Source organism: Gouania willdenowi, chromosome 20, assembly GCF_900634775.1.
Source record: "Gouania willdenowi chromosome 20, fGouWil2.1, whole genome shotgun sequence".
Taxonomy (NCBI): domain Eukaryota; kingdom Metazoa; phylum Chordata; class Actinopteri; order Blenniiformes; family Gobiesocidae; genus Gouania; species Gouania willdenowi.
In genome coordinates, this window is record NC_041063.1 from 22,579,483 (window position 1) to 22,596,905 (window position 17,423).

At 37.9% G+C, this 17,423-nt stretch overlaps 2 protein-coding genes across 3 annotated transcripts in view; one reads left to right on the plus strand and one right to left on the minus strand.

Moving 5' to 3' along the window:
- The first annotated feature begins 1,858 nt into the window (after nucleotides 1-1,858).
- Nucleotides 1,859-13,276, plus strand: txndc5 (thioredoxin domain containing 5). Its single transcript, XM_028434828.1, has 10 exons — nucleotides 1,859-2,100; nucleotides 3,601-3,753; nucleotides 6,219-6,324; nucleotides 6,410-6,506; nucleotides 7,154-7,269; nucleotides 8,484-8,570; nucleotides 8,651-8,803; nucleotides 9,321-9,403; nucleotides 11,137-11,266; nucleotides 12,156-13,276. Exons 1-10 carry the CDS (start codon nucleotides 1,916-1,918, stop codon nucleotides 12,276-12,278), a joined length of 1,233 nt encoding a protein of 410 aa, XP_028290629.1. The 5' UTR covers nucleotides 1,859-1,915; the 3' UTR covers nucleotides 12,279-13,276.
- A 93-nt stretch (nucleotides 13,277-13,369) lies between these two features.
- The window catches only part of bmp6 (bone morphogenetic protein 6), a 45,809-nt gene continuing 41,755 nt past the window's right edge, over nucleotides 13,370-17,423 (minus strand). Inside the window, exons 6-8 of one of the 2 annotated variants that reach the window (XR_003672534.1) lie at nucleotides 17,041-17,151; nucleotides 14,122-14,353; nucleotides 13,370-13,784 (exon numbers count right to left, since the gene is read on the minus strand). Coding sequence is in view for 1 of the 2 variants with exons in the window: in XM_028434827.1 (XP_028290628.1) it covers nucleotides 14,204-14,353; nucleotides 17,041-17,151 (261 nt within the window). In the remaining variant the exon portion in view is untranslated. Of the gene's footprint in view, nucleotides 14,354-17,040; nucleotides 17,152-17,423 lie in introns of both variants that reach the window. The other variant, XM_028434827.1, reaches the window with a different exon arrangement.

Below are 17,423 nucleotides of genomic sequence, written 5' to 3' on the forward strand. Positions count from 1 at the left end.
AAGGAAAAGTTATTGGGAGCATTTGTGGAGTTGCTTTATAGGTTTAAACTAATAAAGAATAAGCAGCTACCAAGAAATCTTCCATCTTGAGGTCATTCTGAAAACTTGATGGTATGATTCTTAACTGTCAATGTCTGTACTGTACCATAGTCATCAACTTTTTAGGTACAACACACTATGAACAGGGTCTTAAGATACGGTTATGTTATGGGGCGCCGATTGAAAAGTTGCATATGGTAAAATAAACAGCAACTTTTTGCAACATTCAGCAACAAACCACGTTTAAGAAACGTAGGTGAATTTTTTTATGGTACTTTTGATCAGATTTACAGCAATATATGTGAAATTTGTAATATTTATTTTACTCGGAAAAATGTCAATGTTAAATCTAAATCTAAATGTTAGATTTATGTTAAACTGAACATTTAGATTTAATATCTAACATTTAGATTTAACATTTAGATTCACAGACAAATAAATAAACGCGAGCATAAATATCATAATGTCCACGGTGGAGGTAAAACTACTGTTTTTCAGATCATGACCTGTTGATTTAGAAGAGGTGTCTTACAACAATAGTAATGCCAGGAGGAGAGTGTAATCCTATTACAGTGGCATTCAGTCCAAGGTCTACTGCAGACATGGGCAACTGTCGGACTGGGAGCCAAATGCGGCCCTCTGATTAATTTTCTGTGGACCCCATCGCAACTGCACAAAATGATTCCAAAAACACACAAAATGACAACAATATCATCAAAACCACAAAAATACACAAAATGAAACATGGCCTCAGTTCTAATTTTGTGTGGCCTGCAAAGCAACTACACTAATGACTCTAAAAGTCCACAAAATGGCTCCAAAATGACTTCAAAAACATATGAAACAACAAAATCACACTAAATGACTTAAACAATACACGAAACAATAACAAAACAAAGCAAAAAAAAACTTCTATTCTTTCATGTGTTAATGCTCAGATTGGTCATTACTAGTGCAGTGCCCGTAGGAAGTATGTCTTGCTATAAAAAAAGTGGGAGATTAAGTAGCTTTTTCATGGATGGTTTACCTGGGAGCTTTAATTCCTCTTTAATTCAGAATAAAAGTTAAATCCTCATTAAACTAACCTTGTAAACACTCATATCCTAACGCAAATTTCATTCTGAATTACACACACACACTCGTTCCTTTGACTACCTGTCAACATTGAGCTGCTCTAATTTATTCTGAGTGACTATGACTACCTGTCAACATTGAGCTGTTCTGCAAAACTGCATTTGAGTTTATTTTATGAAATAATTAATGAATGGTATCATTACAGTCCAAACAAATCCGACGTTGCACACCCATGAACCAAGCAGCAGCCATGTTGAAAGTCTCAGGTCAATCTGAGCCTGATTTTCAGAGATATTTGAGACACACACGCAGACTTGCTTTATAGATAGATTACAATTGTTGACCTGAATGTTGATATTGTGGCCCTAGGATCAGACAATCAAATTTGTGTGGTTCCTTCTGTGATAAAAGCTGCTTATCTCTGGTTTGAAAGAATATGAAAGCTCAATACAGGTCAAAAAGGTCAATAGATTGTATTAAATCTAATAATAATCAATGGACAGCATGGCTTTTCAGTTATTTAAGAGTTAAGATTTTAATACATGTACTTATTTTTGACAAACATGTCATATCAAGCAAGCTTAGCTTATTATAATAAAGTACTTCAGTATAATAATTGTTAAGAAGAAATCAGAGGTTAGGCGTCCTGAGCAGATCTACAAAACATATGGATGTGATGACACTGTGTAGCTACATTGACCAGCCTTATCCATATTTATTGTGTATCTGATGTGACGTAGTTAAAGAGGCGTGTCTTTTTAAAGCCTGTCTCTCTCAGCTCAACAGGGACACCGACACCACCATGGCCTCTGCACAGCTCCACTCTAGCGCTGTGCTACTTTTTGCCTCTTTCTCGTTGTTGTTCGCCGGTTATTTATGCGACAGCGATGCCGATGAGGACGAACATGCTCGCCACACGTACACGGTGGAGATGTTCAACGAGGCGGTGCCCACTGCGCCCCACTTTGTCATGTTTTACGCCCCATGGTGAGTGAAGTTTTAAACTCAGTCTAATTCCAGTTAATAATAAAGCTTTTTGGTTGTCTGCACGTTTTACAAATAAGCTCTAAAAAGTAGGTAAATTTTCATTTATGAGAAGAAGTGAATTAACCTTGCAGGCTCGTTAGCTCGGAAGCTAACTTTTCTTTAGTCATTCCTAACGGTTTAAAGCACCGATAGGTTTACCGGTATGCTAGCTAGCATTAGCACACCAAAGCTATGTTAGCTCACAGGGTGCTTACAATTAATAAAAGTTAACTTTTAATGGCATTTAGTGTCCTAGGCTGCAGAACATGTGATGGTTTGTAGTCCGGTAATGTTTAATTACAGTCAAAGTTTTTGATGTGAACGGTGTGCTGACGTGGCACGCACTGATTGAATGAAGTGATGTCATATGTCCAAGCTAGGGTTCGCGGCCCAATAAGTTCAAACGTTATGTATGGTCCTTCTTGCACAATGTCATGAAAATAATAATTTAAAAAAAACAAAAAAAAAGTCAGTATCAGAATAAAATGTTTGACAATAAGATGACTGCAACCCACATTCTAATCCCACAAATGCGTGTTCCTTACAAATGTGGCAACATTTAAAGGGGAAATAATAAACATAAAATGCATTGCTAGGAGCATTGTTACGGCAAATAAATAATCTTCACAAAACAAATTCCATATACACGCAGATACAATTTCTTTTTCAAAGTTGTATAAAAATAATTAATACCTCAAACATATAGACAAATATGAAAGACTTGTTTTAAGATCAACCAATTAAAAAATGATTTCAGAGGTGGAAGGGATGCATATTTAACTAAGGATTGGCAAATTTAATTGCATAGCAAATACAGGGCAACTTTTTGTGAATTGTTAGTAAGTACTTGGGCCTGAACGATTTATCGGAATTGCAATTTAAGACAACGTGATTATGTGATCGGCAAGACCGCGTTTTTTTTGTAGCGCTCCAGACTACCCAAGGATCTTTTAAGTATTTGTGCTACTTGTAGGGGTGTGCCATTTAAGGAACCTCATGATTCAGGGTGCTACGATTCAATTTTTCAATGACTATCACTATTATTGGTTTGTTTTTTCTTCCCACATTCAGGGTTTCTTTTTTCCTCACTTTGTGGTTATTTCACACTTTTAATTAAAGAATATGTGTTGGTATCCATTAATTAAAGCAACCAAGCAGATGTATGACTATTATCTTTGTCAATTCACCAAATCCAACAGTAATCATATTACAAAATAAATAAATGTAACAATATAAAAATAACTAAAATATTAGTTTACAGATACCTCTTGGCTAACTTTTAATTCATAGGATACGGCACTTGATTCTTTCAAACGTTTATGAATTATTATTGAACCGTTGCGTGTCAAAATGTGATGACAAAACATTTCAAGCTTCAATGCTCTTTTTTTCAGTCATGTTACAACAGAAGCGGTGTCTTTCATTGCAGTATACATTTCCCTGTGTGTCCCTGTGGTTCAGGTGTGGCCATTGTCAGAGGTTACAGCCCGCATGGAACGAACTGGCAGAGAAGTACAACAGCATGGATGATCCCCCTGCTTACGTGGTGAAAGTAGACTGTGTCCAAGACACCAAGTTCTGCTCCAAAGACCACGGAGTCCGAGGCTACCCCACGTAAGTTCATTATTTGTCAATTGGGGTGCCAACCGACAATCTTACTCATGGACTACACTGGTATTTCCTTATCGACCAGTCTATTACACAAGGTTTTTTGTCTTTCCTAAAACCGTTACATTTAAGCACAGAATATTCAACGAGAACCGATGTCTCTTTAAGCCTGAACCCGTTTCAGCCCGACACTCTTCATATTCGTGCGCACACATGTAAGCAAGTCAGCATTCATTCATTCGTCTTTCTCGTGCCGGTAGAAACACTACACCTGATTTACCGCACACCGTCTGAACCCGGCCTGAGCCCATGGTATACCAATCGTAATTAAGCCCCAACCGTCGGCACAAAGTGACCGACACACACCCCTTAAGAAAATGATGTCAATTCCAAGCCAGGTACATGATTAAATGTTTCTTATATTTAAAAAAAAATGTATATATATTTTTTTTCTGTTCAACTTTGCATGATGATGAATAAATAAAAAATTGCAGTTTATTTTGGTGTAAGAGTTCTAATACTTTAAATGGTTAATAAGAAGGCTATAAGAATAAAAACATACTAGTTAAAATTTTTATTTAAATAAAGAGAATAAGAATCTGTATTTTGACAAGAATGTGATCTCTATGTATTCAATGGAGTTAAGTTTATCATTACAACCCAATCTTTGATTTGAGTTTTCTTAAAATCAGGATTAGAATGGAAACGTTGGTTGAGTGTATCCTTGTACCATTATCACATATAGATCATTTACATCATGATTGCATGTATTAACCTGTCAGTTTTATCACATCGCAGAAAAAAAGACTCTTTTAGATGGCAACAGTCTTTTTATTGAATTTTGTTTTTTGTTGTAAAGTATCACATTAAGAAAAAAGTCAGTGAAATTCTTCCATCAATGGCTCTGCATGGACTGTGATGACCTTTTTTTTGTCTTCAGTGGGTTTTATATAGAAACGTAGGTTTCAATGACAGTTGGCTGCTTTCAGATGAACTGTTTCACAATAATTGACAGAAGTAAAGCTTTGGCCTGCATTTTTCCATCCTCTCAGTATCTTAATAAGATCATCTTAAAGGCAGAATGATGCTGATGGGTCTAAACTGAGAAGCCAACAGTTTAATGGTTGACTTTTACTACACTTTACAAGAGCCATAACCATGCAGCAATTAAGAGTGAGTTTAGCTCGTTGGTATTGCAGTACATGGTAAACTTCAGTAGCTATATCGAGTCAACATATGAACTTTTTTTCAATATCGGCCATCGGCTGACTTTTTTATTTTTAAAAATGTTTATTTTAAAAAAAGTTTATTTAGCACTTTAGAGTAGCCATTAAAGGTGCAGTCCGCACCTTTCAGATCCCTCTCTCCCCCTCCCCGCCACTGCTCTCTTGCCCTGCTTCCAAACTTTCCAACGTCCCTCGCTCAGAGGAGCTAACAAGCTAATGTTAGTCCGACAGCAATATAACACATGCTGTTAAAAGCATATTACTGCAGCGCTTTTTTCTCTCAATGTGCACACACCTCAGCAGCAGCAGCAGCAGCAACAACACAGTGTCACTTACAGCAGTTCAAACGGAGGCTGCTGCGTGCACATGAACAACACATGCACCACAGAGTTCTAGTGTAACAATTACACATCAAACATAATGTAAATCAAGCAGCAGTAATTCTCTTTCAAGCAGAAAAGTCACCAATTCCATGTTCTACACCTCCAGACCATATACTGTAAAAAAGACGGCGCTCCAGCCCCAGGAAAGGGGCGTGGACTGTAAGCACCAGCTGTCAGACAGTCCATCGAACACAGCCCTGGCTCTGATTGCTTGTTTTTGTTCGGTCGCGGTGCATTCTGGCAATCTGCCAAAGGCAGCAGGGGGGCTCAGTGAGCCTGTTTTTTTCACACAAACTACTAGTTTTATGTAAGGCTGTCCTTACATGGTGACAGCTTTAGCAAATGTGACAAGAAGTGCACCTTTAAATGAAAAAGAGCATAAACATCCATTCGGATGTATGAGGATATTGTACACAACAAAAAAAAAAAATAATAGCATGTGCATGGGATAGGTAGAAACCAATAGGCTTACAAACAAAAAGTCGATATAATAGGATAAGGATAAAATATAATAGTGCCTGAACAAATATTCTTATCCTATTATATCCTTAACAGATGCGGATTTTTGTTTTACTTGGTTGTGTACAGGTATATTTAAAGTTCAATAAATGGTAAGAGTTCTGTTGGTGTATTTAATTTAATTTCTAATACATACATTTATATCATATGAGTGTTTAAATTGTCTTTCATAATCAATGTGCTTTAAAAAAAAAAACTATATCAGCTTCAGATATATATATATTTTTTAAATCGGTATCTGCATCGGCCTTTGAAAATCCCATATCAGTCGACCTCTAAACTTCATTATATTTTTCAGCAGAATAAAATAAAGAAAACTTCTGTGTATGTGTGTGATGTGCAGGCTGAAACTGTTCAGGCCTGATCAGGAAGCAGTGAAGTACCAGGGATCCAGAGACCTACAGTCGTTGGAGACATGGATGCTGAAGACGCTCCAGGATGAACCTGCTGTGAGTGCACTTTGTTCATTTTCTCACTTGATGGAGTAATTCCCAGTGAAAGGTGTGACTCATTTTTGTTGTTGTGCTTTCTCAGGAAGCAGAGAGTGAACCCGAGCCTCCTAAAGTGCCCGAGCCCAAACACGGCTTGTATGAGCTCACAGCGCTCAGTTTCAAGGCTCACGTAGCCAAAGGTAAAGGTCCAGTGTTACAGAAGCTCTTTAGGGAGGATTAAATGGCAAAGCTGCATCAACGCAGTGGTGGAGTGGTCACACGCTGCCAAACCACAGCCACCGTTATGGTGACGTCAAAAATGTTTGAACGTGCTTTGGGTTTTTTCTGCCACACTGAGGAGGCTTTCTGACCTTTCATTCGAGAATGGAAACACTCAGTCGCCTTGATTTACATAACTGACATTTCAACACAAAGTATCAGAGCCGCCATCCATGTAAAAGCCTCGCGTTTCTGCACTTTTCAGACGAGTGCTACAAAAACAGGCTGCACACACGATAATTGTTGTGTTGAAATCACGGCCCATGAGCTCCACTGAAGTCCAGTGTTTTAGCTTTAAAAAAAAAAAGAAACGGTTTCTTGTTTGGACTCTGAAAACGGCAGGATATGACATATGTGCCGTTTAAGTGGTGTTTATAGGTCCCACCTTCACATCTTGGCAACAGTTGGAATAAATTAGCATTTGGTAACATGTGCAACAGGCTCGTTTACATTTACAGCAGCCTGTGCTGTGGTTTTTGTACATTTGATCACTTTGTAGCTGCTTTTATTTAGGTTTAATGGTATGTTGTAGTGTCATTTTTCAGCCGGCTGTCTCGCTGCGTTCCAGGTGCACATTTTGTGAAGTTTTTTGCTCCGTGGTGTGGCCACTGCAAAGCTATGGCTCCGACCTGGGAACAGCTGGCCACCAGCTTTGAACACAGTGATGATGTGAAGATAGGAAAGGTGAGAATTGTTCTTTCTTTTGCCCTTTTATCCATCAGTTATTGGGGGCGAGAACGGCTTTGCTGAACATTTGAGCATGAAAAATAATAAAATCTTTTAAGCGCAAAGACGAAATTTTTTTTTCTATTACTGTTTAAAATATTGGATTGCACTTTTTATGTTGTTTTTGTGACTTTTGAAGAAGCCAATTTCTTATTTTTTTCCAATGACTTTTACCCTTTTTAACCCCTTTTAGGATATATGGGCTGAACATTTTTAATTCCTTTTAAGAATGCATGTTTTTTTTTTTTTTGGTTTTGATTACGGATGCACTGAAACAAAAAATATTGGCCAAAAATCGAAACACCCAAAGAATTTATTATGCAAATTATTAGTCCCATTGCATTTATGGTTATAAATGTGTACTAACCTCACTAAAATTAAAACAGCAATTGTATAAATTGATATTAATGCTTCAAATAATCGATAAATTAAAAATATATGTAAATATGTTTTGCACTGACATTCCAACAATACACAATATAAGATAAAATAAAATAAAAATAAAAATTCCGAAGAATTTTGGTGCATCCCTATTTTCAACAGTGGGAGAAAAACACATGGCGAAATGTAGCAAATCAAAGTTTAGAAAAGCAGAGGCCTTGATCCAAACTCAGTTAATAAAATCTTTAACATTTTGTAATATGGAATAAATGTTTTTTGTGACCCTGCTGATGTCAAACATTAATTCAAAGTTGTCAGTGCCTCCACGTTATCCTGTTGTGTTTTTGCTGGAACAGGATGTTGAACATAAATGGTCTGTTTGCTCACTGACTTTTCAAACAAGCCCCTTTGTGTTTGAGTGTTTGCACTGCTGTTCTGATGGTACAGTGGTGAAAAAAGTATTTAGTCAGCCACCAATTGTGCAAGTTCTCCCACTTAAAATGATGAGAGGCCTGTAATTTTCATCATAGGTATACCTCTACTATGAGAGACAAAATGAGAAAGAAAATCACATTGTAGGATTTTTAATGAATAAGATAAAATAGGTAAAATAAGTATTTGGTCACCTACAAACAAGCAAGATTTCTGGCTCTCACAGATCTGTAGCTTCATCTTTAAGACGCTCCTCTGTCCTCCACTCATTAGCTGTATTAATGGCACCTGTTTGAACTGGTGGCTGACTAAGTACTTTTTTGCCCAATTGTACGTGTTTGTGTGCATTTCCGGTGTAGGTGGACTGTACGCAGCATTACGAGGCGTGCTCTGACAACGGAGTCAGAGGATATCCCACGCTGCTCTTCTTCCATAATGGACAGAAAGTAAGCACATGATTTACTACATTTATCAACTTCTTCATGTTGAATTTGCCTTGCGTGCCTCAATGGTTTTTTTGTCCCAGATAGAGCAGTACAGAGGGAAAAGAGACTTGGACTCTTTTAAGGACTTTGTGGACAACCAACTGAAGACTCTAGATGCTGAGCAGCCGGAGCTGAGTGAGGAGCAGATGAACAATGAGATTCCCACTGAGGAGGCGGCCCCAGAGGAGGAGAAAGTGAGAGCCACACACAATATAAGGGCTGTTCTGTGTGATTCCTATTAGTACACATCTTTAATTATTGACCCTGTGTAAATAATGAGACTGAGCATTTGTTTGCCTTCATATCCTGAACATCAATGTAAATAATTACCAGTATTTTAAGGATTTATCACCATCATGGAGTAAATGAACATTCCATGTCATTAGTCCTGGATTTCACATGTTTGAGGACAATCCAGGTGCCAAATAATGGAACATGATTGACTTCTTTTTTGAGTTGATTTAATTATTACATTTAATTTTACAGTTCTTCAAACAGTTCTTTTATTTTGAAATGGATACAGAAATGTCCTGATTTTCTTGCATTTTAAAGCTTTTCAACATCTTGGGTTTTTTCTCTCTACAAATTTAGGTTCTAATGATTTTTAATTCATGATACAATCACTGAATAAATTCTTACAACACATAACATTTTAACCTAATTTATGTGCAAGATCAAAGTTTATTTTTTTACTGTTTCGTCTCTCCACAGTCCAGCGTGCTGACACTGACTGAGACCAACTTTGACGATAGTGTAGCGAAGGGCTTCACCTTTGTCAAATTCTACGCTCCATGGTGAGTGAAAGCAAAAACGTCCTCAACTCTTGTCGCACCGCTCAGCCACAACATTATCAGGCGACGGGTGAAAGGACAATGATTGTTAGTAGGTGAAAAAAGACATATTTCCACCCCAAGGCTGTGCAAAAGACGAGAAAAATTGACAGGTTCCAGGATTTGACCACATTTTTAAGTTTCTTTTTTTTTGTTTTTTTTTTTTAATAGCTGAACCTGGTAAAGTTACTGCTAATATTCCCATGAAATATGATCGTTAGATGCATTTTGTAGAACATTCAATTGAATAATGCCTTTACTCCTGCTTTTAATGTGGATGTTATACCTTCTTTCTACTCGTTGCAGACATTGTCTAAATTTAAGTAAACTCCTTGTTTTTTAAAGATGCATATACAATCATCACAACAGGCCAATAAATGGTGAACCTACTCGGTACACCAAAATACATACATGAGATCATTAGTAAAGCACTTTGGTCCCGTGTGGGCTGTTTTTAAACGCTATATGAACAAACGTTAGTACATTTGCAATTGAACTTAAGTAATAGTAATTGGCTTTTAGGAGAAAATAAGTTAATTGTTTTGGGAAAAATAATGGTCACGGTAATTGAACATGGATGATTGAAAATGTAATTGACCCCAACTCTGATGCGAAGATCTGATTTTATTGTCTTATGCTGCGTTCACACCAAATGTGTTTCAGGCATCAAAATCGTGTCTCACACCTGTAGTTGGACACTTGTGTTCATTGAATGAGACGCTCTGTACGCGGGTCCAAACAAGTTGGGAAGAGAGCGCGTTTAGGGGAGGGGCTTCTCTGTTGCTGGTGGTGTTCATACAATGTATGATATTGTGGCAATCAGTTACGTTCATAATTCATCCAGTGACTGTGAAGTGGTGGGGAACATTGTGTTAAGAAGGCGGTGTATCCAGTCGGATGTATTTGTGTGTGACTCAGTGTGTACACTGTGATGTTAGAGGGTTATAGAGAAGTGTGGTTGAATGGAGAATAGAGTTTGGAGTTCCTTACTGAACACGCCGCCTCCGACCCCTGTTCATCAGCTCTATTTTATTGAGAGATTGGCTTGGTTTTATTTGCGCTTTTTCTGGATTCTCCAGAGCTGCGCTCGGATGAGATTCTCTTTCAGCGTTACTTCCATCTCTCCCATGCCCAGTTTGATGACCTGCTGACCCACGTCGGCGCTCGCATCTCCTACCAGGACACCATCTACAGGTGCTCTAATTCAGCAGAAGAGTGCCTGTCCATCTGTTTCTGGTTGGTGTTTTTTTTTTTTTTTTTTTTTTCTTTTCATTTTGAATTTGTCACGGTTGGGGAAAGCTCCTGATTGGTCGATGCACCACGATTAGTCCCAAAAGTCCAACAATCCCAACTCCAGCATCGGCCGCAATGGAGGCGCCGGACACACGTCAAAAGCTTGAAATCTCAAAGCGTATAGCGCGAAAACCTTCAAATCATGCCGCACAGGAGGCGCAGGACGCTAAGCGGGGACCTCTGACGCTCCATAGAAGCGCGTCCACCATATTTTGTCTATGTACACCTGATGCGTTTGGTGTGAATGCATCATTAAATTTAAACTTCTGGTGGAGTCCTTACTTGTGCATTAAAATACAAGACCTAGTGTTGTGGCCGATTGGTGTGTAATGTATATAATGTTCCTGCAGGAAGGTGGTATTTGTATTGATGAATGAATGATGATCAATGAGTGACTCCTGTAGGTGTGGCCACTGTAAGAACCTGGCACCGACATGGGAGGAGCTCTCCAAAAAGGACTTTCCTGGTCTGACTGACGTGAAAATTGCCAAAGTGGATTGCACAGTGGAGCGCACCATCTGCAACAAGTACTCTGTAAGCACATCTGGACATTGTACACACACACACACACACAATATAGAGCCACACGCATGTTAAGTGCACACGTTACACCCTGACACACACTCCCAGTCCCCCTCCTCTGTCAGCCTTGTATTTCCACTAGATTAAGTGTGGCATGTTGGCTGTAGTAAAGCTGAGGTGGTGCTACAACAGTCATAAAGAAAACAGCTGCAGCAGCTTTAGATCCGTCATGCTAACCTGTGATCAGCTCTGAAATAGTTATACAGAAGAGAACCCAGGAATGGGAACACAGGTGCATCTTTAAAAAGATTAGATTTAATTTTTTAACATCTTCACACTTCCAAGTGAACTATAACTAGTTTTATAGGGGCTTCGATCTTTCGTTTCAAAATTTCCCCAATTCTGTTTCAGGGTTTAACATTTCCTTTTTTATAGTCTTTCCCCATTTAAATTATTTAACTGACTATTAAACTTCCCAAAATCGTACAGAACATGTTTAATGGGGTTGGTAGAGTTCAGTACTGCTATTGATATTCTACTTGGTCACTTTCTCACTTAAAATATTTTCAGAACTTTCAAAGGTAGCGAATCAATGGAGATATATTAGCCTCAGTGTGCTTTAGGTTTTTGTCGTAGGTTTGAAATGCATCTTGGGAAACTTCGAAGAATACTTAAGTGGGGATGGTCATCATCCTAATCGTACAGTCTATACTCATTGAGTGTGTAGTACTTTAGTATGAGATTTTAAAAAAGCCGGAGTAATCTGTTTTCCGTGGAATAATAGCGTGTAAATGTGACATTATCTCAAAACATGTACTGGTGGTTTTTCCCTGGTTTTAAATTGAAAGTGTTAAATATGACAAAACTCTAATAAAGCTTCATTGTTCTGATTTTCCCCCAGGTTCAAGGCTACCCCACCCTGATCATGTTCAGAGCGGGTGAACAAGGCGCTGAGCATCAAGGTGGCCGTGACCTGGAGAGCCTGCACACGTTTGTGATGAGGCAAGCGAGGGATGAGCTGTAGATGGAGGTCAGAGGTCAGCCTGCACTCTGCACACCTGCAAAGACCTGTAGGACTAATGCTCTCACTCCTACAGGAGCCAAAGCTCTCTCTATCACTCTCTCTCTCTCTTTCTCTCTCTATACAGGGACTAGTTGAATGCTTTTTTAAGTGTTAAAGGATCAACTCAGAGTTTAGGATGTGAATGTAATCTGATTACTGACTTAAATCATTTGAAAACCACTCGGTTGATCAGAATGAAAACTCTGTGTGAATGATAAAAGGATCTTTTGTCTTTTTATTTCTATTCAAATCTTTCTACATGGGGTGTGTGCATGGATAAATTTTTTTTTGTAGAACTGACACCATTAAGTTTGTGTCCTGTCAATGTGACGTTGAGTGTTAAGCTGAAGGTACTTCATGTTCATGCCAGCGATGGCCTGTCTGACTTAACTCTCAGGGAAAGCTCTGAAACAGAGCCTGAATTCTGCTGCAGCGTCTCATGTTACTGAATGTGCTCAGAAATTATGATTGAACTCCTCTTATATGTCAAAGGATTGTTGGGGTGTGTGTGTGTGTGTGTTCAGTGAACAAACTGAGCTCCATGTGGTCTAAACATGCTTGTGCCAAACGGACCTCAGTGTGACATCATAGTTTGTTCACTTTAAACAAAAACAGTTTGATGTGGAGGATGTTATTCTGTCATTGACTTCACCTTAGATCAGGGCTGTGCAATGCTGGTCCTGGAGGGACACAGTCCTGCATGACTTTTGTCGGTTTCTGAAGTGTTTTTCATTAATAAGAAGCAGCCTTGGCTTGCATTCAGCTGGTGAAAACAAGCAGGACAACGGCCCTCTAGGACTAGTTATAATCTAATCAATCCAAACGATCTCTGACCTGATGTGAAGAAGTGTTTATTGTTGGATCAGGTTTAAAAACAGAAACTAAAGCTCCTTTTTCTCACTTCAAATGTCTCAAACACTTCAGTGATGGAATGGTTTTATTTTTCTTTCTTTTTTCATGCGGTGTGGCTCATTCAGCAACCACACGTTTTTGTACAAAATGAGTGATTATTGGTGAGTTGTAACATGAGATTTCATAATAAACTGTTTTCCAAAAAAAAAACCCTGTATTTCTGTTTATAAGTGATTTTTCTCTTTCTCTTCTTTTTTTAATAAAAGGTGCAATAAATAAGCAGAGAATGTACAAAGTATTTACAAAAACAGGATCACAAATGTAAACAGCAGCTTACCAGAGGTATATTCTGTGAATTATGATTGATTAGGCACGTAAAGGTACTTTGGCTTGTAACCGTTTGTCATTCCAAAGTCACATATAGGTGTATCTAAAGCTCACAGTACACGTTCACTTGCCCACAGTCTGAAACCAGGTTCGTTCTTATTTCCATGTCGACTGGTTTGTTAACATTGCGAGTGCATCAACATGGAAATGGCCATTTGTGGTGTCGGGAGGGGATAAAGCCCGATTCTTCAGTTTAGCCATAACATGCAGTGCGCTGAGCCAAACTCAGCCTGTGGTGGACAAATATTGATGCTGAGGGAATATTTGGGAGCAGCTAAAATAGCCTGTGGTCACTTTGTTTAAGCCCATATTATGGTATATTTGGGAGAAGACAAATATGGAAGGAAAGCGGAAGGAAATGTGGATGTGCTCTCTCTGATGGTGAGTTTTTAATCGGGCACTGGAGCGTGGAGGCGTTAGAAATAGGAACGAGGAAGAGCCGACTGCAACTGTTCAGTTTTGCTCCATCAGTAGAAAACCTTGTCCCTTTCTCGACAAAAACAGTCCAAACTCCACAGCTTGTAACTCATTATCGTCTCTACGAAGGTTTACCTTCGATCTGCCGTCCAAAACTACCAGAATAAAGCGTCCATAGCGACTTCTCACAGGTGGAGGTTTTGGGTATTGAGTCTTTGTTCCCGATGGCGTCAGTGGCAGCCACACGCTCTCACCACCATGTTCTTGTACTTTTTTAAGATCACGTTTGAGTTGTCGTCAAAGTACAGCACGGAAATGGCGTGGAGCTTGGTGGGGGCGCAGCATGGCTTGGGTACGTTCTCTGGATTCATCAGGTGCACCTAAAAAATAAAGACAGGAGAACATCGGAGGCATTTTTAGGTCATTTGGTCCAGATTTAGATTCATTAATAACGCTCTAAAGCAGGGGTGTTGAACTCATTTTAGTTACGTACGTTTAAGTACGGACGCAGATTTTAGGTGGGAAAAACAATTGTAACATAATTGTGCCCTGTTTTTAATATCAGTTCCATCCATCCATTTTCAGACACGCTTGTAACTTTTTTTTTTTTTTTTTTTTTTTTTTTAGGGAAAAAAATTCTTAATTTTGTGGAATTTTTATAATTTAGACATATTTGTTAATTTTCCACTCTCTCAAGTACCCCCTGTAGTGCCATTGCGTACCCCTATTTGCGAAACAACGACATGAAGAATGGAAAAATGCACTCAATAAATTGGTGAATTTGAAATATCTAAATCCGGATTATTTGGTAATTTACTCAATAATTCAATTTTTTCTCTGTCATTTTGACGTTCTTCTATGGGCCACATTGGATGCTTTAAAGGGCTGGATTTGGCCCCCGGGCCTTGAGTTTGACACGTGCATTAAAGCAACATCATCCACACATACTAAATGACACAAGTGTTTCAAGCTATTGCTTTTTTTCCCCCCAATGCCTTAAATAAAACTCAGACATGTAGAGTTTTCTTTTAATGCGGAACATTTTTGACAACCTCCTCAAATCTTTTAACAGTGAGGTTATTTGTTCTGATCTCGAGCTTTAGTAAATCAGACTCTTCGGGGTCGCATCACGGTACATTTCTGATCTCAAGTTGCAACGTAATGGCTGTCGGGGGAAATTTAAAAATAAAAGATAATGGGAGAACCTGCTGGGGTGCAGGTCCAGCTCCACTGCCAAACACTTGACCTTCTTTTTATTCCTTATAAAAGGGGATCTGCATGAAGTCCGCTCTACATCAAAGTAAGGCCCATAAAAACCTTATTGATATCATCAATTCTCTGAGTTCCGTCCAAAAGACTCCTTTACAATATCTAATTTATTACGTTTTATAAAAACAAATGTAGGTCTGGGTCATTGCTGAAGATTGTAGTGCTTTAGATAAACATTTTAGTCTCATCATGTCACTCCTGATTGCTCCAATACTTTAATTTTGTAAAAAAATAAGTAGTCACATAACTAATTAAAATAAATACATGTGAATGAAAACTATATCAACATTTTTTTAAAAGGTATCCAATCATACGACAGCGTATTAGGTCCACATTAAAATAAAAAGAAATCTGAGCACTACAAGTTTAAAGTCATTTTATTAGATTAAAGTCGAAATATTTTGAAATCAGTCATAATATTTTGACAATAGTCATAATTTTATGGGAATAAAGCCATATTTTTAAAAACTCGTAGCGGTATAGCGCTCGGAATTCCCTGTGAAGTGACGCAACTAACACAATATTCCTTAAATCAACCACTTCCTCATCCACAAAAGATGCTTTTTGCTCCAAACCAGCGTGGTTCTTTAGTCAAAACAAACACAAACGTGTGCACAGCGGCTTTAAAGTCCTTAAACTGGTAACAGTGGTTATGATGATGGGCCCAAGGGCTCAACATTTCACTGTGTGAAACCTAAAGAGAAATATAATCCCACTAAATGCTCCACATTCTCCGCAACACAGACACGATCCTGTTTGTATTTCAATTTTATTCTCATAAAATTACGACTTTAATCACGAAACTATGACTTTACTGTCAAAATACTGCGACTAATATGACTTTGATCTCATAAAATTACAACTTTATTTGGATACGACTTTATTCTCGTAAAATGACTAGTTCATTCTGGAAATATTGCAACTTTATTCTCATAAAATAATTTATTCTCATAAAATTACAAGTTTATTCATGAAATATTACAACTTTAATCTTGAAATATTGTGGCTTTAATCTCAAAATATTACTACTTTAATCTTGAAATATTATGACTTTATTCTTGAAATATTACAACTTTGATTTTGAAATATTATGACTAATCTCAAAATATTACGACTTTAACTTCATAAAATTACAATTTTATTAACATAAGACTACAAGTTTATTCTCGAAATATTGCGACTTTAATCTCAAACTTATGATTTTATTAAAGTATAACATTATTCTCATAAAATTACAAGTTTATTCTCGAAATATTACGACTTTAATCTTAAAATATTACGACTAATCTCGAAATATTACAATTTTATTCTCAAAAAATGTGACTTTAATCTTGAATCTTAAATCTCATAAAATTACAATGTTATTATAATACGACTTTTTTCTCATTAAATTACATGTTTGTTCTCGAAATATTACAACTTTATTCTCATTAAATTACAAACTTATTCTCGAAATATTACGACTTTAATCTTTAAAAATTCTGACTAAAATCTCATAAAATTACAATCTTATTACGATGCGACATTATTCTCACAAAATTACAAGTTTATTCTCGAAATATTACTTTTGTCTTAGCGCCCAGTTTCTTTTTTTATGTTAATGTGGCCCTAATGTGCCGTTTTAATGTCATTTAGTTGACGAAAGCTAGACAATAACTGAAACAGTCTTGATGACTAAATTTGGTCTAAAACTAAGTTGCATTTTAGTCAAAAGACTACGACTGAAACTAAGTGAAAATGACTCGTTGAATGAGTCTAAGAAGCGATGATTACGGGCGTGGAATTCGTGGCTTCTTACCAGTGTCTGCACGATGGCGTGGTTGGTGGCGTTCATGTGAGCGTTGAGGGGGAAGGAACATTCTCCGTCGCAGTAGTTGGCGGCGTAGCCTTCAGGGGCGATGATCCAGTCCTGAGGGGAAACACGACGACTCTTTACTTTATAATCTGTTTCCTAACGTCTGTCTGCGAACATCTGTGGAAGCCATCATTAGCATTTCGCTGAAAAATATTAGCCTCGGTTAGTCCTAAAATAAACGACAGCACACCTGTTGGTAAACTGAGAATTAACCTTGACTCTGAGGACACGACTCAAAGACTCAATCTGGGAAATCGCTCAGGAAAGCTTTACTTTTCCTTCCTTCCTCCCTGATTCTTCTTACCATTTCATCCCAGAGGAATCCA

Coding starts and splice junctions, on each gene's coding strand:
- txndc5 (XM_028434828.1), top strand. CDS start 1,916: ATGGCCTCTGCACAGCTCCACTCTAGCGCTGTGCTACTTTTTGCCTCT. Junction 2,101..3,600: donor GTCATGTTTTACGCCCCATG/GTGAGTGAAGTT, acceptor CCTGTGGTTCAG/GTGTGGCCATTGTCAGAGGT. Junction 6,507..7,153: donor CAAGGCTCACGTAGCCAAAG/GTAAAGGTCCAG, acceptor GCTGCGTTCCAG/GTGCACATTTTGTGAAGTTT.